We start from the raw sequence: 25441 nt of genomic DNA, 5'->3' as shown, positions 1-25441 counted from the left end.
ATAAATAAAAAATAAATGTGCAAAAAAGTTGAATCAATTAAATTTTGGCTTTACTTTGTACAGAGTCTGCACAATTCAAGAAACCATGGAGGCCTGTGGCAAAGGTAGCTTTTTAATTGAGGAATTCTCTGATCTTTGTAGTGTAGATACATAAGATTTGTTTAAACTGAAGGGGCTAACTTAATTAGTCATCTGTTTTTTCACTTCAGAGAAAGTTAGGAGCCAAATATTCTAAGAAAAGAAGAACTTTGCAGTGATGTGCCTGCGTGGTGTTCCGTCATCAGTTTAAACATTAAGATCTGTTGTGATAATTTACAAATAACAGTTGAGTAATGTTACAATCTGTTGCAAATATGTACACATTAATAATTTTAAAATTCAGTGCTGTTTTCACAATTCTAAGACATAAGAAAATTCTTGTTAAGAAGTTCCAGATGAATTGGGTATAGTATTACTCAAAGGTTAAAGTTCAGAGTTATTTTGTGTGTATATGTAAAATGATTCATTTGCATTATTTAAAAAAATTAAACTTGAATAGTAAACGCATTTAGTATGTGCATGTTCATTTGAGTATAAGACACATATATTAAGCAATGCAAAATGGGTATAGTGCAAGTGTAACACCACAAGTTGTTTGTACCACAATAACTTGTAATAGTAAGATACAATATACTAAACATAATCTGTGATTTCATCCAGTTGGCACAGATGGCAGTCTTCATTTTCATGAGATGTAGAGCTAGACATCAAGGTAGGCTCTAAAAGCTGGATGTATGTAGAGATTCCATTTGTGCCTCCATTCTTACATTTCTACATTTATTTGTAGAGTCACCAATGCAATTGTTTCATCTTCAAAGAATACTTCAGAATAAGAATGCTCATCTTCAAAGAGTACTTCAGAATAAGAGTGCGGATATTTGCCTTTACTGTAAGTTTGTGATTGGGGCAGACAGCAAGAGGGTCTTGATTGCTGAGCACTGAGAAGCTTGACACAACAGTCTTTCCAAGGAATATTTCACTTGCGTCAGCTTCTTGGTTCCTGGCATCAAATGAATGTTCATCTAAATCTTGTTCTAGAATAGGCTGTCCACATCACCCATCTCTACAAACACAGTCTTGAGCTGGGAATAGTACTCGATGGTCACTTGACCATTTTCCCTCCCGATACCTGTTAAGCGAATGGATTAACAATTACTGGATGTGGGACAAGACTTGCGTGAAATTGTATTTGAGAATTTTTAAATATCTGTTCTGAACTGCTTGTAGTACAAAATGAGCAAGACTAGTGACCAAGAAAATATTAATAGTACAGTCATTTATTTGACAGTCATTTAGTATACTTTTCAGTTATTGACAACTTGCATGTCACTATCTTGTAATTTTTCTGATGCAACAAATGCCACTTAGTACTTAAGTACTTCATTTCTGCAAGCCCTATGTGATCCTGTTACCTGACATTTTGAAGCCTCCAAAGGGTACCTCTACTGGGGTGATGTTATAGTTGTTGATAAAACAGGAGCCAGCTTTGAGGTGTTGGACCATGTGATGGGCTCGCCTCACATCCCTAAAGGGACAGACCAAAAGCAATTCTGTCTACACGGCTGTGGAGTTTAGCACTAAATCAAGGTGATTAGTTTAGGTGTAAACATTGATGATTACTTTGCAGTAGTTTATGGTATGCGACAGTCCCTTTTAAGTCAAGTCAATTTTATTTGTACAGCCCCAAGGGGCTTTACAGCAACACAATATCCTGTCCTTAGACCCTCACATCAGATAAGGAACAACTCCCTAAAAAAACCCGCCTTTAACAGGGAGAAAAAATAGGAAGAAACCTCAGGGAGAGCAACAGAGAGATCTCTCTCCCAAGACAGACAACATGCAATGGATGTTGTGTTTACACAATTTAGAGGACTACAACATTGAAAGAGGGTAAAATAATTATGAACTTTATGAAGAATATGATGTGCAGGATGCCAAGCAGTGTCTAGATGCCACCGGAACAGCCCAGGACCCAAGCCACACAACCAGCATGTTTAGACTGAATAAACATATACTATGCCTTATTTGAAAGCTGACAATTTACTTGATTCTTTCTATCCACATTCTATAAACTCATTCAACCAGGGAGGTTGTGTATGTGACATTGCATTGCCATGCCTACCTGGTGAAGACACCAGCAGCTAGACCCATGGTGGTGTTATTGGCCCTCTGTAGCACCTCCTCCTCTGTCTCAAAAGACAACACTGACATGACAGGACCAAAGATCTCCTCCTTCACACAGGTCATCTCATCAGTGCAGCTTCCTGTGGGATGTGCGAGCAAGAGAGCACAGGAGAAAAGCGCTGTGAGAATAAGCATTATGTCACACTGTCATGTTGGACAGTAATATATCTGTAAGAGTGTAGAGGTGTGAGGTTTACCAAGCACACAGGGAGTCATGTAGTATCCACCCTCCAGTTTGGGATCTGATGGAACAAAACGCTCACCCCCACACAGAACCACAGCTCCCTAGAATCAGTGCAATGCTCATTTGGATGAGGTGCCCAACATACTCTCACCTCATTTACAACACAGTCTAACTTTACAAGGTTTAAATTTAACATTATTTTATGGAAGAGGTATGACCAGTCATACCTCTTTCTTTGCCTGATCCACAAAACCCAAGACTCTGTCTAGGTGTGGTTGGCTGACTAGTGCTCCCATGCGAGTGCCCTCCAGAAGCGGGTCTCCTATCTCAATGGCCTGGGTCTTCCTCACCACTTCCTCCAGGAAATTAGGCAGGATCTGATTCTGGACAAACACTCTTGTACCGTTGCTACAGACCTGTAATAGATTTTAAAATGAGCCAAGCTATCTACATCATAAAATTTGTTAAGTGTGGACCCTGTTCAAATGAAATTACATGGATAAACTTAAACACTATGTCACATAGTGTCTAAAACATTCCTGCATCTCACAATGTTTAACTTAAATTTGAAGTAGTATTAAGTGTAGAACCTAAGAATTGATGGCATACAAAGACGTCATAACTTGTACAAACGGCATGCTACCTGGCCCTGAGAAAGAAAGTTGGCCATGAGAGCTCCTTTCACAGCATTCTCCAAGTCACTATCCTGAAAGATGAGCAGAGGAGATTTCCCCCCAAGCTCCAAAGTCACAGGCTTTACCCCCTTGGCTGCCATCTCCATTATCTGTAGGCCGGGATATATCAAAGTAAAGGTTAGAAAGAGGGATACTCTGGTCAGAAAGAACGTAACCATATATGAGGAGAGGAAACTCAAACCCTTAATTACGTACAGAAGACCATTAACAATGCTGCATCATGATAAACATTTTTCAGCTCCACTACTGTATTATTAACTTTAGCACCGCCTGCTGGGCTGGGGACCCAATTTACGGTTTCTGTGTCTAATATTTTAGCTTTTATGACAAATAATATGACTTGTAAATATCAGCAAGAGTAGCTGGATGGTACGGACTGATAAAAAGTAAGCAACTCACTCCCCATATTTCTGCATTTAAACACAGGAGCCAAGTCAATTGAGTTGTTTTTGTTGTTTGGGGCGGCTTGGAGTTCTCTGCAAACTATGCAGCAACCAAGATCAGTGAACAATATCTACTGAGGTCATTCAAAAATGATAGCCTTTTTAGAATTAAATGTGACTAAGACCAAAGACACGTGTATTGACGTAACCCCCCCCCCCCCAACCAGGTCAACACTAAGATTAATGGTCAGGAGGTTGAAATTGTTGAGTCATACAAGTACTTGGGCACTATAATTGATAACAAGCAGAACTTTGATTGTAATATCAATTTGCTATGCAAAGAAAGCCAGTGGCGCCTTTTTTGTTTGAGGAAGCTGGCTGAGTTCAGTGTTGACAGGTCCCTGATGACTTACAGGTCCCTGATGACTTTGTTCAACAGATCTTTCATTGAGTCGGTTATTACTTTTTCTTTTATTAGTTGGTATGTCTCTCTCAGTCTTAAACAGAAACATGCACTAACAAAGGTGATTAAGGTCTGTAGTAGTATCACAGGATTTATATAACAAGCGGATGTTAAGGAAAGCAGAATCCATCCTGTCTGACAGCACCCACCCCCTGCACCTAGAGTTTCAGACCTCTGGTTCCCACTTCAAATACCCAGTAGTCAACCCCCCCCTTTTCTCCCCAATTGTACTTAGCCAATTACCCAACTCTTTTGAGCCGTCCCAGTCGCTGCTTCACCCCCTCTGCCGATCCAGGGAGGGCTGCAGACTACCACATGTCTCCTCCGATACATGTGGAGTTGCGAGCCGCTTCTTTTCACCTGACAGTGAGGAGTTTCACCAGGGGGACGTAGCACGTGGGAGAATCATGCTATTCCCCCAGTTCCCCTTTCCCACTGAACAGGTGTCCCGATCGACTAGAGGAGGCACTAGTGCAGCGACCAGGACATATACCCACATCTGGCTTCCCACCCGCAGACACGGCCAATTGTGTCTGTAGGGACGCCCGACCAAGCTGTAGCTAACACGGGGATTCGAACCGCCGATTCCCGAGTTGGTAGGCAATGGAATAGACCGCTACGCTACCCGGACACCCCGTCAAAACCAACAGATACAAACACTTCTTCATCCCCTGAGCTATTTCACTGTTAAACTCCAATAGTAAGAGATAATATGTTTGGAGTCAGTGGCGTGCTCAGTCCTCTCTGTGCTCTTTGGTCCAAGGTTAGTAGTTTCAGATGAGAAAAAGAGAACAAATCTCTCTGACCAAGGCACTCCGTGTAATTAAAAATGTCTTTATTGAAACTTAGACATATCTAAAAAGGACCTAAAAATGCCCACGCGTAGCGGCTTGGGCCTTCTTCAGGTCCTTATAATCAGTAAGAGATAATACCAGCTCAACCTTGATAAACACTGTTAACGCTGTTTACTGTTGCACTGTTTTTCGTTGGCTTTGTTCTCCTCACTACATGCTGTATTTATTTGCCTAATGTGTTCTGTGGAGTGTTTGTGTGTTTAAATATTGCTGCTGCTACACAACAATAGCCCCTCTGGGGACAAATAAAACCTACTTGACTTGACTTGAAAATGATAGATGTCAGCAAAAGTGTGGTTGATCCAATTCCTTTTTAAAGGACAACTATGGCAAATTTTTATCTAAGCCCTATTCTCCTATGGTCAGGAGTCTTTATTGACTGTCTTTTCACAGTGGAAGGCATTTTCAGATGTATTTCAAAACATTGGAGCCTGTTGGTGCAAAAAAAAAAAAAAGCTTTTAGTTGAAATTATTTGGCGAGTGCTTTTACCCTAAAGAATTACATTGCAGCGCAGCAGTCAGCTGATGCTAGTTTGCTCAGTGTGAAAGAAATTATGCTTGTACTTGCCGGAGAGTGTATTCTATGATATATTTACTTGTTGTACCAGTACTTTTCCATTTATACCTTCTCCTTCTTTTATTCAGTCTGCACTGCAGACTTGTCTATACTATAAATACTGTTAAACTTTTCTCTCTCTCAGAAGACTCCAAATATTCCCCTCATGTGTATAATTTGTACACTTCCCTTAGCCAGATCTTAATAAATGAAAGCCACTTTATTTGACATTGTATTCTTCCAACGAATTTGTTTTCTGCATTTAAACCCATTCCATTGTATAAGAGCAGTGGGCAGTTGCAGCGCCCGGGGACCAACTCCAGTTCTTCTTTCCATTGCCTTGTTCAGGGGTACAGACAGGAGTATTAACCCTAACATGCATGTCTTTTTGATGGTGGGAGGAAACCGGAGCACCCAGAGGAAACCCACACAGACATGGGGGGGAACATGCAAACTCCACACAGAAAGGACCTGGGATGGCCTGGGGTTTGACCCAGGACCTTCTTGCTGTGGGGCAACAGTGCTCATCACTGGGCCACCGTGCCAAAAAAAAAAAAAAAAACCACTCAAATTACCCATTCACCATCTGAGATAAATACTTTATTCTATGCTCAGTACTGAATCAATTTAAAAGATTCTGCTACCCATCATTCATTGTGATTCCGAACGACTGGAAAATACGGCTTGGGTTAAAACATATCAGGGTTTTCTTTAAATGAATTTGTCAGTCTTGCTTGCTTTGATTTGTTGTTGATATTAACTCAGCTGAACGGATAGAGGTCAGGACTCGAGTAGAATTACACACAGCATGTTTAATTATTTGACCATATTGTGTTTTCCAGCTAATATTTCTTTGCTTACACTCACCTTCTTGCCTGTGGGCACACTCCCAGTGAATGACACTTTAGCCACATCAGGGTGATGGCAAAGTAAGCTGCCAGTTTCCTGCCCACCTTGTACTATGTTGAACAGTCCTTCTGGAGCCCCAGCCTTGGCATAGATCTCTGCCAGCATCACCGCTGTCACAGGTGTTACTGGTGATGGCTTAAACACCATGGAGTTACCTTTATTTCAGATGGGACAAGAGAAAGAATTCATATTCCTGAGAATTTTTTTTTCACAGGTTCCAAACAAATGTCTGACCAATAACAGCTTTGAGTGAATTACTCTTTACCACAGGCTAGGGCAGGAGCTGATTTCCAGGCAGCTATCTGGAAGGGGTAGTTCCAAGCCCCAATCCCTACACAGACTCCCAGAGGCTCCCTCCGTGTGTAGGCAAAAGACCCCCCAGGCAACTGGACATGCTGGCCTTAACAAATGGAAAAGGGAACATCATAATAATCTACAACGAAAATCTTAAATACTTGACATCAAAGCTCAAGCTTAAACCTATCACAAACAAACCATGTCATTATCCAGAGTGCAGAAAAGCAACTAAAACCCCAGCCTCTTTTGCATTTCAGTCACACTGTGTTCCCTGAGGGGGACTGGTCCACAAAACTAGAGAGTGAACTAGCAGCGTACCAACCTGCCAGAATGCTGGCCTGTCCAGCATAGTACTCTATACAAACTCTAGCAGAGTCCACATCTAAACGAGCCTCTGTAATGGATTTCCCATTGTTGACCACTTCCATCTCTGCTATCTCCTCCCTCCTAGTCTGTTCAGAGAGAGATCAGTTAATAGAGAGAAGCTGTATTTAGTTTGGTTTGCAATGTTTGTATCAAGAGGATGATGAAAAAATGAAGAAAACTCAACAGTTTGAAATAGTTAAACAAAAGCTTATTATTCACAATGTTCAGCATACATTCTACAGGTTACTGCAAATAAAAAAACAAAAAAACAAAAAACATTCACCTCTGCGCTGTTATTCCCAAAATTGCTCAAATCAATTTACAGATAAATAGATAAATATCAGTGTTGGGAAAGTTTGGGAAACCAAGGTCTATGACTTAGTGCATTTTGCATCTAAGCCATAGAACTAATGTGTACCTTTTTGCATCAATACTGTAAATATATTTTCCATGGGATAAAAACAACCAAAAGCAAAACTAAACCAGTACACCTCGATGATATGGGCAGCCTCGATCATGACCCTTGCTCTCTCCATCCCTGACATCCTGCTCCAATTACTGAAGGCTGACTGGGCATTTTTAACAGCCTGGTTGACCTCCACAGCACCACATGACTCCAAATGACACAAGATACGTCCTGCAAAGGACACGGGTCAAACACATAAACAAACGTGTATCCAGCGTTCTACAGGTCAAGGCTACCCCTGTACTGCCGCCACTCATCTAGTGATTATTAAATGTGGGTCAGTCAGCCCTCAGCCCGACGATAGAGAATGAACGCGGATATCAAGAGAATGGCATAAACCCCAAGGGCCACGTTCCAGTTTTGACTGTACTTTCACATTGCAATGATCAATGTACAACATATAAGAAAAGCCGACATAAGACGTAAATGTACTACCTGTTGCAGGTTCGTATACGGGTTCATAGTCATGTCGCTCCTTAACCGTCATCCTCGTTCCACCCCAGAAGTTCAGCGGGGTTTGGACTTGCACGACCCCCGAGGAGATGCATCGTTCGCCTAGTAGAGGAGCAAGAGTGGGCCGCAGACGCAGGGACGGAGCGCGGAGCATGCTCGACAGACTACAACGTGGACCAGTGGATAGCTGGAAGACATCAAAACAAATAATAAACACGCGTTTTCTTGAAAACAGCCTTAAGAACACATGTTGGTGTACAAACTTGTAGACCCCAAAACAATCTTTGTACTCTTACGTGAGAGTGACCGAGGACCTATTTCCTCGCGATATTATTTGAGATAAAACGGGTGGCTTCCAGTGTTTTTTGCATTAAATTACTCACCAACACATGAGACTACTCCTAACACTATTTAGTAAATACTGTATTCGGTAATCTTCCGAGTTTTCACTTCTAGATGTAATTCGTTTTACTTTGTTGCGGCCGATTCGACAGTGGGTGGGACACATTACCAACGATACTGATTGGTTTTTAGAATATTCTCTCAAAAGCGGTTGGTTATTCCCACAGCCAATCACAAAACAGAAACGGTCAAGCGAATATTGACATTTAATTGCCCAATTATAGAATTGTATTTGGCACGGTATAATTGTTTTAAATGAGAAATTGAAGCTAATTGGGTACGAGTTTTTAGTAAAACGAGGGTACACATAAAATAATCCAAAGGGAAATGGGAGGAGCATCGGGATAAGGATGTTCCAGCCCAGGCGGACAGACGGCACACTGCAAGTATGGCCGGTGACAGTGAAACACAGCTTGGGGACCGAGGTGAAAATAACAATATTATTCGACAACCTTTCCTCATCGGTGTGTCCGGGGGAACCGCCAGTGGCAAGGTCGGCATTATGGCTCGCTAATTTGATGATTTGTGTGAAATGTCATATGTAGATTTCTGAATTAAATTCGGGGGGGGGGAGAACCCATGGCTCTTTGACCGCGTGGCTCCACAACAACGCCGATTCAGCTCCACAGCGCTGCCATCTGTTTCACTTGTCTAGCGGCAGGTTAATTTAGTAATGCTATTTCCTCGCCAGCTATCAAAAAGTTTCAACTTGGGCAATCCATTGACTTTTTAAAAAAATATTTTTAGTTGAAATTGTTTATTAGTTAACGCTAACTAAATTCATCTGATTTATGGAGTCGATGTGAGCTCGCCGACTCAACCTAAATTCCATCACATGATTGCCAACAACGCTCCTCTGTTAGACAAAGCCGATTTCACTTGATTTTTACTGTTGGCGGCGATGCAGAATGTGTCAGCTTTTGTTTGAGAACACAACACATGGCAGTGCGCGTTTGACGTTGCAGTCACACAATTTCCATTGACGATCGCAGATCATTGAATCTGATTTCTGTTACGTGAGGGTTTCTCCCCCCTCCATAAAATTACGCTGCTCCGTTAGCTCACCGGCTCTGCTCAATCAGACCGTATGACAAACAGGTTCTTTTGTTCCGTCAAGATCGTCCTGATGAACACGGCTGCACGCATAGGTCAGATATGTCTCTGAAAAGGCAACGTTCCAAAGATCGCAGGGGGAATGTGTCGTTCGCAAATTTGAATTTTTATTTTTGGCGGTTGAATGTCTGAATTTATTAACCCATTTTTACCTTGTATGGACGGCTACGTGGGCTAACCGGACTAGCGGGAAGCGAGTCACTTCCCTTGGCTGCTGCCAGAAAGATGACGTAGGCCGGTCACCGGAGCTTCAGAAAGCAGCGATGAGAAATTTCCGCCTCGAGGAAATTGAATGGACTATATATATATGTGTGTGTGTGTGTGTGTGTATATATATATATGTTTATTTTTTTTTTGCAAAAATAACACCACCTTTCCCTGTATTAACGTGTACTCTTTTAAATTACAGAATTGTCAGACGGGAGAGGTTGGTGCCTTGCACTCCCCCCCCCTCTTAGTTTGACCTACATATGGGCATGAAGTTAACCATAGGCACAGAGCCAATGTTTTGCTCCTTAATGCCCCTTACAAAGGGACTGGGTGGGTGGCTGCTGCCTTTTTCCCCCAGGCATAGTCATCCTAGGCCCCGAGGCGTTCTTGCACCCCATTTCAGTAGCACCGATGATGTAATTTCAGCCCCCCTGTCTGAAATGTGGCTCTTGCCACTTCTTATGGTCTTACTAGGGCAATGTGAACTGTATACATTGCTCCCATCTTCACATTACTAATTATTTTGTAGTCCTTTTCCCTCCCAAGTGTTTGATGATCATCAGTCAGTTTTCTGAGGAAAAACAAGTAGGACTCATTGGGTCTCCACTGGATTGACTCACTCTGTGGATGGTGGTTACAAATTTATTTTTCTTGGTGATGCAAAAGATGGGCCTCCTATGAATCACTGAGGTTACTGAATGATGTGCTCCAAGTCAGGCCCTCGACTGCCCACAGCTTAACGTTGTGGTGTGTGCTGACGTGACTTCTCAGTTCCAGGGTGGGGATGTCCAATTTCATTGTGACACGTTTTCACGGACACAAAGGCAATATAGTCTGGGGCTGCTGGAGAATGTCCAGTCAGCACTGGCTGGAGATCCATTTAGTGGGGTTGGGGGCATGGGTTTGGAGTCAACGAGGACAGAGATAGAGGGCCACGGGACAGGTCACATCAGTCTGGTGCTCGGGTCGATTTCATGCAGGATGGGGAAATACCCAGCCCACTCAGGTTTTGGCTTTGGAAGGTATGTTTGGCTATTCTGCTTACCAGCGTTGGCCGGTAACCAAACATACCATTTATATTGTTCTCAATCTATAATAGTCATATGAAATGGTGGTGACCACACAAGTTGTTAAAATATCAGAAGAAAAAGCAAGTGATCTGGAAGGGGGATCCCTCCTGATGCTGTCACATTCCTCTGAAAAAGTTTTTATTCTGTGGAGTTTCTCCTCATTCAAATCAAGGGTCTTGGGATAGAGGGTGTCCACTGTCGTTTTATGGTATCTACCAGTTTCTCATTGTGTGATTGCAAAGCCCTCTGAGACTATAACTGTGATTTAGAGCTACATTAATTGAATAGCTTTTTTCCTCCTTGTGCCTCTCAGGGGTCATCCTTATTTTTCTTATGTTTTTGTGCCTCTCATTCTCTCTCTGCAGTCATCAGTATGTGAGAAGATCATGGAACTACTGGGGCAAAACAAGATTGATCATCACCAGCGGCAGGTGGCCATCCTCAGCCAAGACAGCTTCTACAGGGAGCTTACTCCAGAGCAGAAGGCCAAGGCACTGAAGGGGCAGTTCAACTTTGATCACCCAGGTACCCAAACCGCTGGTTAATCAGTAGGACGTGTGTGCCAGAAACCTGGTTTGCTTGAGGCAGGAATGTGTCTGTATGTGTAGGTTTAGTTTAAAAATATGCTTGGGTGGAGGGTTGTTTTCAAACAGCTCATTTTATTGATCAGAGGAATCGGATGTGTCGGCAGTATTGAGGTGTGGGCTTGAGTCCTAAAGACATTTTCTGCTTAACTGTGTAAATGAAAGCCGGTCTTTACAAATAGATTAAGGCCATTTGGCATTGAGAATAACTGAGGGTGCCTCAGGGTTGTCCAGATAAAGAAAAGAGACTAAATTACATGCCAGAATCACATGATGTAGACCATCCTCAGGAAGTTGACTTGTATTGGCATGCACAAAATTGCAATGAACTGAATGATGAAAAGGTTTTACTCTTGATGGTTATTCTTAAAGCTTAAAAGTCTTTCAAATGCACTATCTTGGCATCAACCCATCAAATGGCAATTGTGCATTGAAACTCTTCACATTCAACAGTGTGACTTGCTATGTGGCCACGTTGCTGAGAATTACCCAAGCACGTTTTGGTGGAGGGATAACTGATCCATTTTTGGAGTCACCCCTTGCCCTCCCTCACGCCTGCTTCCTTTCTCAGCTGAGCTATATCCCCCCCTAGTCAGCAAGCCTTTCTCAGTAGCAGCTGCCCTACGTTGGGAGACTGAGCTCAGCAGCTGTTATACTGCAGAGATTCCTCAATTACCAAGTGTATGCGAGATGGTGTAGTGGCCCATGTGTGCACATGAAGCTGGGGTAGCTGGGTTTAAGTCTGTTAAAGAGCACTGGGGTCATTTTGATGTGACATCACATGAAGTTTGCCACCAACAACTGGTCTTTTTTTGTTTCTTAGATGCCTTTGACAATGAGCTGGTCATGAAAACACTCCGACAGATAATACAGGGGAAGACGGTCCAGATTCCAGTTTATGACTTTGTCACCCATTCCAGGTAAGAATCTTTCCATTGCTTCCACTTTGCCATTATTTTTTATTGCCAACACAGTACAGTAAATAACAACTTACTTGTTGAGACTGGTCCTGATCAGCATGTTTATGTACCCAGCATGTATTTGAAATCATGTAATGGTACACCTGTAATGTTAATGAGTTATCATGAAAAGCATTAACAGTGTTTTTAGTGTGTGACAAATACCATTTGAGTGAGTAGCCCCTAGAATAAGTGCTTTTGCATTTGTCCCCTAGGAAAGAGGAGTTTGTGACTGTTTACCCAGCTGATGTGGTCTTGTTCGAGGGCATCTTAATGTTCTACTCCCAGGAGATCCGTGATCTCTTTCAGATGAAGCTATTTGTAGACACAGACGCAGATACACGGCTCTCCCGTAGAGGTAGGTGTGATGGTGCATGCCAGTTAGACATTTTTGGGTGAAAGTACAGTTATACAACTACTGTGGATATGGATAAGCCTGTTGGTTTGGATTTAATCGTATGTTTGTGGTGAGGGTCATCTTTTTTTTTTCTTTCTCCCCCCCCCCAATATGCATCTTTGTTTGCTCCAGTGCTGAGAGACATTAGTGAACGGGGCAGAGACCTGGAACAGGTGCTCTCACAGTATATAACTTTTGTTAAACCGGCCTTTGAGGAATTCTGTTTGCCAGTAAGTGCTTCGGTACCTTAACAACCATTTGTATTTTTGTGGATGTGTTTGCTCATCTGAATCATTCAATTAAAGTAATTTTAAATATTAGTCTTTTACTATACATTCTCTATTTTGCTAGACCAAGAAGTATGCAGATGTAATCATTCCGAGAGGAGCAGATAACATGGGTAAGGCCAGTGTTATGATATGCATGCCCTGTTGTCCTTGTTTGGATTGTTTTACATTCTGGTATCAACATCCACTGTAATGCCTAAGTGTCAAGCAGAAAAGAATCAGCACAAATCTGGCATGAATACATGGCATCAAGTCTTGTCCAAGCTGGGGAAAATGTTCTTATAAGCCATTCTGTGAATGTACTATGCCTTAAACCTCCCATGTAGACTCACCCCCCCCCCCCCCTTGTTCTGCAGTGGCCATCAACTTGATAGTGCAACACATTCAAGACATTCTGACCGGCGGACTGAGCAAGCGTCACAATGGTTGCATGAACGGCCACAGCACTCCCCGGCAACGACGGACATCGGAGTCCAGCAGCCGGCCGCACTGACCTCATCGCATCTTAGAGAGAGAGAGAGCGAGGGATGGGATGTGTGTGTGTTTGAGGGAGGGTTAGCTCTGTAAATAATGCCTGTTGGCATCACTGTATGTAAGAGGGGAAAAGAATGGAACAAAGGGATGCAAAAAATTAATTGCAATGCCTTTTATTATGATTGCTCATGTTATTAGTTTGTTTTACTGTCATTGTCGGTACTCTAGATATGTGTGAGGGGATGAAAGATAGCCTCTTGCTTTTGTGTGATGAGACCATGGGTGATACGTTGCCCCTTTTTATTTTCTCCCTTATTTAAAGATTTTGTTAATAATCCCCTGCTACTCCATGGAAAATTCTTGCAGATAATTAATAAAGACGGGGGGAAACAGTTTTTTTTAAATTTCCTTCTATGTCTGATGAAACTTGAACCAGTTTTGACTGGGAAATTTGATCGTGTTTGCACGAGCACTACACGGGAAGGTTCTTTTTATGAATATATGAAAGATGAGCTGACAATGCAAAAATTGCACTCTGTACTTCTGTTACTGACAATCTTGAACGGGTGTCTCCTACTGTTTTGTTTTCCTTCACTGTGTCCTGTGTAGTGTGCTTCAACAGAGGTGTTTGTGTCACACATCCTTTCCACCATGTTCAGTTGGCTTAATACAAATACACTACAAGATATTGTAGTTCTGACTGACATAAAAGTGACAATGTCACTTAAAAAGCTTGAGTAATACAGTTGACAGCAAGGATAAATTATAAAATCAGTGTTACATTCACTCAGCACTGAATGTTAACAGTGGTTTAACATTTGGTGGTATGCATTTGCTTTTTTTTCCACCCATTAATGGGTGGTAAGTGTGTAATGTTAACTATGACAACCAAAGCCTGTTTATATAGGCACTTCTGTTTGATTAGTGGGTTAAACACTACCTCCCCATCCATAACGGGGTCACAGACTTGCTTATTGTTTTACATAGTTGAATAAAATGTACATAATATAGTTAGTGATGTCTCAAAGGTTTTGCTACCATAAGCAACAAAAACAAAGAAAACCCCACTCAGCTTTGGAACACATATATACTCAGGTTGATACAGTATTGTTTTAAATGCAGAGTCGCTAGGCAAAGTGAGATAGAAAGATTAGCATTACAGCAATACATGTTGAGCCAGACGCTTGTGAACCACTAAGATCTACAATGCCTCCACTTGATTGCCTCAGGTTCAAATTGTAAGTAACCATAATATTAACGTTATTCTGTTTTCAAATTGTTCAAAACTGTTAGGTAGCTTTTCTATGCCTTGTACAGTATTGTGTATGATTTGGTTAATGAGCGAGTGAATTTGTGGAGAATGACTGCTGAACTGGGAGTTTGATGATTTGAAGCAAAATGAATGCGAGTGTCCAGAGCTTCATGGTCAATAAACTGATGCAACTGAAGTGTCCTCCCGTGTACAATGTGCTTCTCTAAAGTTATTTCTTTTACATGTGCTGGTTGGTCTGCATTCAGAAGGGGGTCAGATTTTGACGTGGCCGAGAAATTATTCCATAGCTAAATTTACAAAAATGAAGTTTTCCTTGGCATTGCCTATTCAGGTTCCCCTCTTGAGTGAGAATAGGAAATTTGTCCTGCCGGTTAGACAGTCGGGGGCGGCACGGTGGCGCAGTGGTTAGCGTGGTCGCCTCACAGAAAGAAGGTCCTGGATTCGAGCCCCAGGGTAGTCCAACCTTGGGGGTCGTTCTCTGTGTGGAGTTTGCTTGTTCTCTCCCAGGCGCGGATCGGCAAGGGGTGCCAGCTGCCACCTCTGGGACAGTCTTGCCACCCCTGTTGCCACCCCATTTATAAATCAGATAATATGTTTTTAAAGTATATTTTATGTACATGCATGGTGAAGGTCAATGAGACCCGCACCAAACTAATCTCAAACAGTAGAGAACAAAATACATTCGATGAAATCCGAGTTTTGAATAATAATACCTTTAGAATAATGTCCATTGCCCCCCTCCTTGAACCTCATGCCACCCCTTTGCCACCCCAGGAAAAAATCTCTAGATCCGCCACTGTGTGTCTGCGTGGGTTTCCTCCAGGTGCTCCGGTTTCCTCCCACAGTCCAAAGACATGTAGGTCAGGTGAATCGGCCGTACTAAACTGTCCCTAGGTGTGTGTGTATGTGTGTGATTCGGCCCTGTGATGGGCTGGAGGCCTGTCCAGGGTGTCTCCCCGCCTGCCACCCAATGATTGCTGGGATAGGCTCCAGCACCCCCGCGACCCTGAGCAGGATAAGCCGTTAGGATAATGGATGATTGGATGGTTAGATGGTCGTCCACGTGAGGGCGCAATTAACTGAGGGAACGCTCACGTACGTACGGACGTACGTAAGCACGTAGTTACCAGCAGAGACGCTCCAAGATGGTGGTACGTATCGTCGCTGTATGCTCGGATGTAAACACAAATGTGCTAGGTTGAAGGCGTGTCAACACACGTGTTGTTTTACCTTCATTTACAGAAATTTGGGCTGCAGTTCAAATCCACTTTGGAGAACGTCACAAACGTGCGACCGGTTGGCGACGACTTCCGCTGGTTTCTAAAGGTTCGGGGCAGCTGTCAAGATTTACGTCACTTCACTTCTTTTATACACGCGCGCGCTGTGTGTGTGTGTGTGTGCGTGCGTTTTGCATCTCTCCCCCTTAATTCTTGCCTGGGTCCAGAACTTTGATCCGTCCACTCCACCGAGTTGGATGATTCTTCTGAAGATGGAAACGGGGTGTAACGACTTGACAAATTTGTCTGATACCAGGCAACCTTCAGTCTAAATTAAATTCACATATTTTGACACGATAACCAGCTAACTGGGAGTGCAGTGCTACAATCACGATCTCCAACAATTAATGTTGGATTAACCAGTCCAAAAAGTTTCCACTGGCACCCTGCTGGTGAACAGTACCAGCAGGGTGCCAGTGGAAACTATGCTACTGTTGGGAGAAGGAGACGGGGAAGGCATGTCCAGAGGCAGCGAGAGAGGAGGAAAGGTAGGAGTGTGGAGGTGAGAGTTGGAAATTTGAATGTTGGCACTATGACTGGTAAAGGCAGAGAGCTGGCTTATCTGATGGAAAGAAGAAAGGTAGGCATACTGTGTGTGCAAGAGACCAGGTGGAAGGGGAGTAAGGCCAGGAGTATCAGAGGTGGGTTCAAACTCTTCTACCATGGTGCAAATGGGAGGAGAAATGGGGTAGGGGTCATTCTGAAGGAAGAGTATGTCAAGAGTGTGCTGGAGGTGAAGAGAGTGTCAGACAGAGTGATGAGTATGAGGCTGGAAATCGAAGGTGTATTGCTGAATGTCATCAGCACATATGCCCCACAAGTTGGGTGTGAGATGGAAGAGAAAGAAGAATTCTGGAGTGAGCTGGATGACGTGGTGGAGAGGGTACCCAAGGAGGAGAGAGTGGTGATTAGAGCAGACCTCAGTGGATATGTTGGTGAAGGGAACAGAGGTGATGAGGAGGTGATGGGTAGGTATGGTGTCAAGGAGAGAAATGTGGAAGGACAGATGGTGGTGGATTTTGTGAAAAGGATGGAAATGGCTGTGGTGAATACATATTTCGAGAAGAGGGAAGAACACAGGGTGACGTACAAGAGTGGAGGAAAGTGCACACAGGTGGACTATATCTTATGTAGAGGGTGCGATCTAAAGGGGATTGGGGACTGTAAGGTGGTGACAGGGGAGAATGTAGCTAGACAGCATCGGATGGTGGTCTGTACGACGACTTTGGAGACCAAGAAGAGGAAGTGAGTGAGGGCAGAGCCGAAAATCAAATGGTGAAAGTTGAAGAAGGAAGACTGTTGTGTGGAGTTCAGGCAGGAGTTAAGACAGGCACTTGGTGGTAGTGAAGAGTTGCCAGATGGCTGGACAACCACTGCAGAAATAGTGAGGGAGACAGCTAGGAAGGTACTTGGTGTGTCATCAGGACAGAGAAAGGAAGACAAGGAGACTTGGTGGTGGAATGAGGAAGTACAGCAAAGTATACAGAGGAAGAGGTTGGCAAAGAAGAAGTGGGATAGTCAGAGAGATGAAGAAAGTAGACAGGAGTACAAGGAGACGCAGCATAAAGCAAAGAGAGACGTGGCAAAGGCAAAGCAAAAGGTGTATGGTGAGTTGTATGACAGGTTAGACACTAAGGATGGAGAAAAGGACTTGTACCGATTGGCTGGACAGAGGGACCGAGCTGCGAAGGATGTGCAGCAAGTTAGGGCGATCAAGGATGGAGATGGAAATGTGCTGACAAGCGAGGAGAGTGTGCTGAGAAGCGAGGAGAGTGTGCTGAGAAGGTGGAAGGAGTACTTTGAGGGGCTGATGAATGAAGAAAATGAGAGAGAAGGTTGGATGATGTAGGGATAGTGAATCAGGAAGTGCAGTGGATTAGCAAGGAGGAAGTGAGGGCAGCTATGAAGAGGATGACAAGTGGAAAGGCAATTGGTCCTGATGACATACCTGTGGAGGCATGGAGATGTTTAGGAGAGATGGCAGTGGGGTTTTTAACTAGATTGTTTAACACAATCTTGGAAAGTGAGAGGATGTCTGAGGAGTGGAGAAGAAGCATACTGGTACTGATTTTCAAGAACAAGGGGTTATGTGCAGAACTGTAGCAACTACAGAGGTATAAAGTTGATCAGCCACAGCATGAAGATATGGGAAAGTAGTGAAAGCTAGGTTAAGAGGAGAGGTGACGATTAGCAAGCAGCAGTATGGTTTCATGCCATGAAAGAGCACCACAGATGTGATGTTTGCTTTGAGAATGTTGATTGAGAAGTACAGAGAAGGCCAGAAGGAGTTAAATTGTGTCTTTGTGGATTTAGAGAAAGCATATGACAGGGTGCCAAGAGAGGTTTGGTATTGTATGAGGAAGTCACGAGTTGCAGAGAAGTATGTAGGAGTGGTGCAGGATATGTATGAGGGAAGTGTGACAGTGGTGAGGTGTGCAGTTGGAATGACAGATGGGTTCAAGGTAGAGGTGGGATTACATCAAGGATCGGCTCTGAGCCCTTTCTTGTTTGCAAAGAGTTCTTAACTGGCACTGATGAAAAGACAGGAGGCGGGGCTGGAGGTGGCAGAGTTGAAGATGCTAAGATTTTCATTGGGAGTGACGAAGAAGGACAGGATTAGGAACAGTTATATTAGAGGGACCGCTCAAGTTGGACGGTTTGGAGACAAAGCAAGAGAGGCAAGATTGAGATGGCTTGGACATGTGTGGAGGAGAGATGCTGGGTATATTGGGAGAAGGATTCAAGATTCAAGAGTTTTATTTGTCACGTACATACAAGTACAAGTCCCGAGTGCAGTGAAATGAAAAAAGGTACGAGCTCCAAAATGTGCAAACAACAAAGTACAACAGGTACACACGCATTCCAATTTGCAATATACAATTTTCAATTTACAATCAACAGTTAAGAACTACTACTACTACTACTACTACTTTCAGCTGCTCCTGTTAGGGGTCGCCACAGCGGATCCTTCATTTCCATTTCTTCCTGTCTTCTGCGTTTTCCTCTGTCACACCAGCCACCTGCATGTCCTCCCTCACCACATCCATAAACCTCCTCTTTGGCCTTCCTCTTTTCCTTTTTCCTGGCAGCTCCATATTCAGCATCCTTCTCCCAATATACCCAGCATCTCTCCTCCACACATGTCCAAGCCATCTCAATCTTGCCTCTCTTGCTTTGTCTCCAAACCGTCCAACTTGAGCGGTCCCTCTAATATAATCATTCCTAATCCTGTCCTTCTTCGTCATTCCCTGTGAAAATCTTAGCATCTTCAACTCTGCCACCTCCAGCTCCGCCTCCTGTCTTTTCGTCAGTGCCAGTTAAGAACTCTTTGTAAGAGAGTTCTTAACCGGTTAAGAACTCTCTTACAGTTAAGAACTCTCTGTAAAAAGAAAACAGACAGCACAATATATACACTAAAAGCACTTAAAAATAGAAATCTGAAGTATATGTACTGAATTATGAGGTATGTATGTACATAATATGAGTTATGTGTAGTCGGTTACCTTACTGTGCGTGTGCGTGTGTGTATTTGTGTGTGAGTGTGTGTGTGTTTGTGAGTGAGTGTGTGTGTGTGTGTGTGTGTGTGTGTGTGTGTGTGTGTGTGTGTGTGTGTGTGTGTGTGTGTGTGTGTGCGTGCGCGTGTGCTTGCTTGAGCTTGAGGGGGGCAGTATGGGTCAGCGAGGAGGCCCCGGTAAGGTCAGAGTTCACAGTCCTGATGGCCTTAGGAAAGAAACTCCATCTCAGTCTCTCTGTATTTGCAGCATGACTGCGGAGGCGCTTGCCTGACCGCAGCAGCTGGAACAGTCCGTTGTTGGGGGTGGTGAGGCTCCTCCATAATCCTGTAGGCTCTGGTTCGGCACCTCTTGGTGTATAGGTCCTGCAGGGTGGGGAGTGAGTTACCAATAGTGCGCTCAGCTGAACGCACTACCCTATGCAGAGCCTTCCTGTCCTGGGCGGAGCTGTTTCCAAACCAGGCAGCGATGCATCCTGTCAGGATGCTCTCCACTGCCCCAGAGTAGAAGGACGGGAGGATCTTCAGGGAGACTTTGAATTTCCTCAGCTGCCTTGCCTTGCTCACCAGAGTGTCTGTGAGTGCCATGTGAGGTCCTCTGTAATGTGGACTCCCAGGTATTTATACCTGCTCAACCTCTCCACAGTAGTCCCATTAATCCTCAATGGTGAGTACGTCCTCTGCTGTTGTTGTGCCCTCCTAAAGTCCACAATCATCTCCTTAGTTTGGAGACGTTCAAGAGGAGACTGTTGTCCTGGCACCAGAGTGATAGAGCAGCAACTTCCTCCCGGTAGGCTTTCTCGTCATCGGAGATCTGAACCACCACCACTGTCATCCGCAAACTTGATGATGGAGTTTGGAGCTGAACCTGGCCACACAGTCGTGTGTGTACAGGGAGTACAGTAGGGGGCTGAGGGCGCAGCCCTGGAGGGATCCTGTATTCAGAGTAAGGGAGCTGGAGGTGTGACTACCCACCCTGACCACCTGGGGCCTGGCGGTTAGGAAGTCCAAGATCCAGGCACACAGGGGGGTGTTCAGTCCCAGTTCACTCAGCTTGCCAGCCAGCCTGGTGGGGACTATGGTATTGAACGCTGAGCTATAGTCAACGAACAGCAGTCTCACGTAGCCCCCCTTCCAATTGTCAAGATGAGAGAGTGTGGTTTGCAGTACCTGGGAGACAGCGTCATCTGTGGATCTGTTATATATATTTATATGGGATGCTGAATATGGAGCTGCCAGGGAAGAGGAAAAGAGGAAGGCCAAAGAGGAGGTTTATGGATGTGGTGAGGGAAGACATGCAGGTGGCTGGTCTAACAGAGGAAGATGCAGAAGACAGGAAGAAATGGAAACGGATGATCTGCTGTGGCGACCCCTAACAGGCGCAGCCAAAAGTAGTAGTGGTAGTAACCAGTCCAAAAAACTAGCGCTTGAATAAATGTAAAATTCAAATTATGCAATTATGAAATATAGCACACCTCATGTACTTTGTTCAACTTCTCCTGTCGTCCCTGAACACTTGAGCAGAGGTTGCATCTGATAACTGAAGTGTACACCACAGATTTAGTAATGTTCCGCTTTGTATCGATTGGGACCATGGTTCTTATAGCTCTCTGTTATTAAACATAGCTTTTCTTCCTCCGTCTCCAGTTCAGTTCATTCATTGCTGGGGGATTTTCACTGTTTGTTACCCTACTGTCAAATGAAATCCAAATGTACTGCGTTTTAACGGGTTTGCCATGTTTTAATTATGGGTTACCTAATTTTCTTTTTGTTTATTTATAATTGAATGCCCCCCTCCTTCCATTTTAATCCACACACTCAGAAACCGAATAGCTTTTATATAATAACAAAGCAAACTTTTATCTTCTCTTGATTTAGCTGAAATGTGGCAACTGTGGTGAGATTCCAGATAAATGGCAGTATGTAACCCTTGTGGTAAGAGCAAGATTTTTTTTTCTGTGCAGGTTTCAATTTTGCAATTTAAGCTATTTAAGTGTACACACACACACACACACACACACACAATATAATGCACATAATATCCTTTTGAAATCAAATCAATGAGGTTGGAGAATGTTGACCAATTGATGTCTAGTAACAGACCTATTCTTGTGAATCCTGTTGTACATTTTCACAGGAGAGTGTACCACTAAAGGGAGGGCGAGGCAGTGCCAGCATGGTGCAGAAGTGTAAACTCTGCGCCAGGGAAAATTCTATTGGTATGGGCAACTCCTGTTATGACAGACAAATCTAAAATTTGATAGCAATTTGGAGTGAAGTTTTTTTTTAATAATCCATCTGAAGCTTCATTTTATTGTGTGTTGATATTTTGCAGACATCCTGGGAGATACAATCACACCTTACAATGTAAGCAGCAATTCCTCACAGGCTTAATCTCATGCCACCTCAGCTTTGTTTTCATGCAGCCTGATAAATCACAAATAGGGCTGAGATATTATTATGACAAATTACCTGCACCTTATATTTTGCTCAGTTTATACCTTAACTAAGGGACAGCTTAAAATATCTTGACACAACTAAAACAGTTATTAATTTTTGCGATATACTGTAGTAATTGGCTCAGAGCTAATTGGCACTAAATCTTTCCCAACAATGAATTATGTTACTAAGATATCATTCAGTCATCATCAGGGCACGTGTAGGCTAGCTATCTGGACATTTCTTTCTTTTCTGCTTATGTTTCAAAATTGACATGTAAGACACGAAAAGCTGTAGAATGATGTTTATCATTCATGAAATCTGCACTTAATTTTCCTGTATGTAATACCAATTACAACACATTGAATCAGATTGCTTTTTTTGATTGATTACATTTATAATTCATCTTTTTCAATATGCTATATCTCTACCGTCTTGAAGTTAGAGGACAGTGAGCGCTTCAAGACAATGGTGCAGTTTGAGTGCCGAGGTCTGGAGCCAGTTGACTTCCAACCACAGGTGAGATGGATTGCTTGGTTAATAAACAGTTTATGAAGTATTAAAAGTTCCATTTGGAAGATTTTTGTCATAGATATATTGTTGTGAATTCTACAAATTACAAAGCTCTTGGCAACTTCAAAGATACTTATAGCTGCAAGTTGTATCCCCAGTGAGATTCTTTGTGTTGTCATTTTGAGTGATTTAAGAGGGTTTATGCATTCAAAAACACTTTTAGAAGTGTTTTTTTTAACAAGCAGGAAGTAGAATGTCACCTTTGCTTTTTGAAACCAGATAATGTGAGAATAATTCTTTAGTAGCATGGTTGTATTGTTATAGGCTGTTATAAATCCTTTCCTAATTCTGAGTAAGAGTATAGCATCATAAGGTTTATTCATATATATTTTTGCATTTTTTTCCCTATTGATTATATATATTTCTCACAGCGATTGGCCAAGCAGTTCATAATGGGAATGAAGCACTTGTATCCAACGGAAAAATATTTTTCTTATGTAGTTTGAAGCTCAAATTTGCCCTGTATCATTTTGTTCAACCTCCGGGCAAATAGACAGGTCTTTAAGGTTTGGCTGCAGTTGAAAGTTGTGCAAACATTAAAGTGGTTCAGCAAGCTTCATATTCTGCTTGGTATCAGTTAGTATACATACATAGATATATATGCACTACTTTGAATAAAGTAGTTGTACAGTTACAAATGCTTACACTGTACATAACCACAGAAAACTCTTCAAACTCTCCTGTAAATCACTTTGGATAAAAGTGTCTGCTAAATGAGAAAATGTAAATTTGACAGTATCATGAGGCAATATCTTGAGAAACTGCTGCCCTTCTTTTTCCCTATGGCTTGTAATCCACATAGGCTGGCTTTGCTGCACAGGGAGCAGAGTCAGGAACACAGTTTCCTGAAATCAACTTGGAAGAGAAAGTGAGTTTTCTTAGCGTGTAAATAGTTTTAACATTTTGACGGAGGATTTGAAGTTAGGGAAATCTTATTCATAGGTTGATTTTTAAGTGTTTAGATGTTAAATATTTAATATTTCAGAAAAGTAATGTGGCCTACTTTTAGTTGTATTATAGTTTAGTCCCTGTGTCCTCAGACTATAAAAGTGCTGTAGAAATGCAGTCATTTCTTATTTCACATAGAACATGAAGAAGCGCAAGAATGTGAATAACTGTACAAGTTGTATAAAGAATCTTTGAAAAATTAAATTAGTTGACGTGTGTTTATGTGGCAGGTTTTTGTCACTGATATAGTAGGCACAAGGGGGTCTCTCATTGCTTCCTTCTGGAAATTTTAGGACTGGACAGACTACGACGAGAAAGTGAGTGAGTCGGTGGGCATATATGAGGTCACACACCAATTCATCAAGTGTTGATGTCCTCCCATGACAAGCCCAAGTGATGGGCTGAATAATACTGCAGCCAAATATCCAAGGGCATGTGGCCTGGTAATAAATACACTTCAAGTGCTGAGGCAAAGCGGTTTATGATGAGCATGAAGTGGTGTGGCTGATCAAGTTGGGATGTCTGTACAAATATCTTGGATTGAATACATTAGATGGACTGGACTTTTTCACTTCCTCAATAAAGTTGAACATTGAGAAAATTTACCCTAGTTGAAGATGTTCTGTAGAGTATTAAAGGACTTAGGCCTCTTTGACTCAATGGAAAAAAGTTAAAAAAAAAGAAGTATCTTCTGATATTTTGAAAAGTAAGAGTCTGTTTTGTAAATAAAGAATTTACACCGATAAGTTTTTTGGAATACTCTCATCTTAAACAGGAAGTTAATGTGTTGAAGATAGCAAACCAAGAATAAAAACATATTCCTGTTTACTGTGTTTGTATCATATGGTTTTGGGTCTACTGATTACGTACAGTGCATCCGGAAAGTATTCACACCTCTTCACTATCCCCACATCTTGTTATGTTACAGCCTTATTCCAAAATGGATTAAATTCCTTTTTTTTTTCTCATCAATCTACACACAATACCCCATAATGACAAAGTGAAAAAGATTTTGTAGAAATTTTTGCAAATTTATTAAAAATAAAAAACTGAAATATTGCATGTACATAAGTATTCACACCCTTTGCTATGACACTCAAAATTGAGCTCAGGTTCATCCTGTTTCCACTGATCATCCTTGAGATGTTTCTACATCTTGATTGGAGTCCACCTGTAGTAAATTCAATTGATCGGACATGATTTGGAAAGGCACACACCTGTCTATATAAGGTCCCACTGTTGACAGTGCATGTCAGAGGAGAAACCAAGCCATGAAGTCAAAAGAATTGCCTGTGGACCTCCGAGACAGGATGGTATCGAGGCACAGATCTGGGGAAGGGTACAAAAAAATTTCTACAGCTTTGAAGGTCCTGAAGAGCACAGTGGTCCCCATCATTCGTAAATGGAAGAAGTTTGGATCTACCAGGACTCTTCCTAGAGCTGGCCGCCCAGCCAAACTGAGCAATCGGGGGAGAAGGGCCTTGTTCAGGGAGGTGACCAAGAACCTGATGGTCACTCTGACAGAGCTCCAGCGTTCCTCTGTGGAGATGGGAGAACCTTCCAGAAGGACAACCATCTCTGCAGCACTCCACCAATCAGGCCTTTATGGTAGAGTGGTCAGATAGAAGCCTCTGCTCAGTAAAAGGCACATGACAGCCTGCTTGGAGTTTGCCAGAAAGCACCTAAAGGACTCCCAGACCATGAGAAACAAGATTCTCTGGTCTGATGAAACCAAGATTGAACTCTTTGGCCTGAATGCCAAACGTCACGTCTGGAGGAAACCAGGCACCTCTCATCACCTTGCTAATACCATCCCTACAGTGAAGCATGGTGGTGGCAGCATCATGCTGTGGGGATGTTCTTCAGCGGCAGGAACTGGGAGACTAGTCAGGATCGAGGGAAAGATGAATGGAGCAAAGTACAGAGAGATTCTTCATGTAAACCTGCTCCAGAGCGCTCAGGACCTCAGACTGGGGCTAAGGTTTAACTTTCAACGCGACAACAACCCTAAGCACACAGCCAAGACAACGAAGGAGTGGCTTCGGGACAAGTCTGTGAATGTCCTTTAGTGGCCC

At 42.9% G+C, this 25441-nt stretch overlaps 3 protein-coding genes across 5 annotated transcripts; 2 read left to right on the top strand and 1 right to left on the bottom strand.

The window, feature by feature from the left end:
- Nucleotides 1-75: 75 nt before the first annotated feature.
- On the bottom strand, nt 76-8332 carry aldh9a1b (aldehyde dehydrogenase 9 family, member A1b). The gene is made up of 12 exons (XM_056292913.1): nt 8233-8332; nt 7832-8036; nt 7422-7567; nt 6887-7016; nt 6533-6667; nt 6226-6422; nt 3051-3191; nt 2635-2823; nt 2421-2508; nt 2162-2303; nt 1452-1564; nt 76-1168 (listed from the first exon to the last, which is right to left on the bottom strand). Exons 2-12 carry the CDS (start codon nt 8001-8003, stop codon nt 1074-1076), a joined length of 1548 nt encoding a protein of 515 aa, XP_056148888.1. The 5' UTR covers nt 8004-8036; nt 8233-8332; the 3' UTR covers nt 76-1073.
- Nucleotides 8333-8639: 307 nt separating this feature from the next.
- On the top strand, nt 8640-14793 carry uck2b (uridine-cytidine kinase 2b). Its single transcript, XM_056292914.1, has 7 exons — nt 8640-8744; nt 11010-11169; nt 12052-12148; nt 12403-12545; nt 12717-12814; nt 12936-12984; nt 13228-14793. The coding sequence occupies exons 1-7, from the start codon at nt 8640-8642 to the stop codon at nt 13362-13364; spliced, it is 789 nt and encodes a 262-aa protein (XP_056148889.1). The 3' UTR covers nt 13365-14793.
- Nucleotides 14794-15740: 947 nt separating this feature from the next.
- czib (CXXC motif containing zinc binding protein) lies at nt 15741-24211 on the top strand. 3 transcript variants are annotated; one of them, XM_056293374.1, is made up of 8 exons: nt 15741-15769; nt 15861-15944; nt 21285-21341; nt 21544-21625; nt 21742-21773; nt 22287-22364; nt 23221-23286; nt 23660-24210. In XM_056293374.1, exons 1-8 carry the CDS (start codon nt 15764-15766, stop codon nt 23735-23737), a joined length of 483 nt encoding a protein of 160 aa, XP_056149349.1. In that variant the 5' UTR covers nt 15741-15763; the 3' UTR covers nt 23738-24210. The 3 variants fall into 3 exon arrangements, with proteins under 3 accessions (XP_056149349.1, XP_056149351.1, XP_056149350.1); XM_056293376.1 differs by lacking the exons at nt 23221-23286; nt 23660-24210 and adding an exon at nt 22790-23190; XM_056293375.1 differs by lacking the exons at nt 15741-15769; nt 15861-15944 and adding an exon at nt 16320-16383 and having other exon boundaries at nt 23660-24211.
- Nucleotides 24212-25441: the final 1230 nt, after the last annotated feature.

The sequence above is a fragment of the Lampris incognitus genome, chromosome 14 (genome assembly GCF_029633865.1).
Source record: "Lampris incognitus isolate fLamInc1 chromosome 14, fLamInc1.hap2, whole genome shotgun sequence".
NCBI lineage: Eukaryota > Metazoa > Chordata > Actinopteri > Lampriformes > Lampridae > Lampris > Lampris incognitus.
The sequence above is the reverse complement of the archived record's forward strand: the minus strand, read 5'-3'. Positions and strand labels throughout refer to the sequence as shown.

Coding starts and splice junctions, on each gene's coding strand:
- aldh9a1b (XM_056292913.1), bottom strand. CDS start 8,003: ATGCTCCGCGCTCCGTCCCTGCGTCTGCGGCCCACTCTTGCTCCTCTA. Junction 6,423..6,532: donor AGCTCCTGCCCTAGCCTGTG/GTAAAGAGTAAT, acceptor TCTGAAATAAAG/GTAACTCCATGGTGTTTAAG. Junction 1,169..1,451: donor TGGAGGCTTCAAAATGTCAG/GTAACAGGATCA, acceptor TTCGCTTAACAG/GTATCGGGAGGGAAAATGGT.
- uck2b (XM_056292914.1), top strand. CDS start 8,640: ATGGCCGGTGACAGTGAAACACAGCTTGGGGACCGAGGTGAAAATAAC. Junction 8,745..11,009: donor GGGGAACCGCCAGTGGCAAG/GTCGGCATTATG, acceptor CTCTCTCTGCAG/TCATCAGTATGTGAGAAGAT. Junction 12,985..13,227: donor GAGAGGAGCAGATAACATGG/GTAAGGCCAGTG, acceptor CTTGTTCTGCAG/TGGCCATCAACTTGATAGTG.
- czib (XM_056293374.1), top strand. Junction 22,365..23,220: donor CAGTTGACTTCCAACCACAG/GTGAGATGGATT, acceptor TAATCCACATAG/GCTGGCTTTGCTGCACAGGG. Junction 23,287..23,659: donor AAATCAACTTGGAAGAGAAA/GTGAGTTTTCTT, acceptor TGGAAATTTTAG/GACTGGACAGACTACGACGA.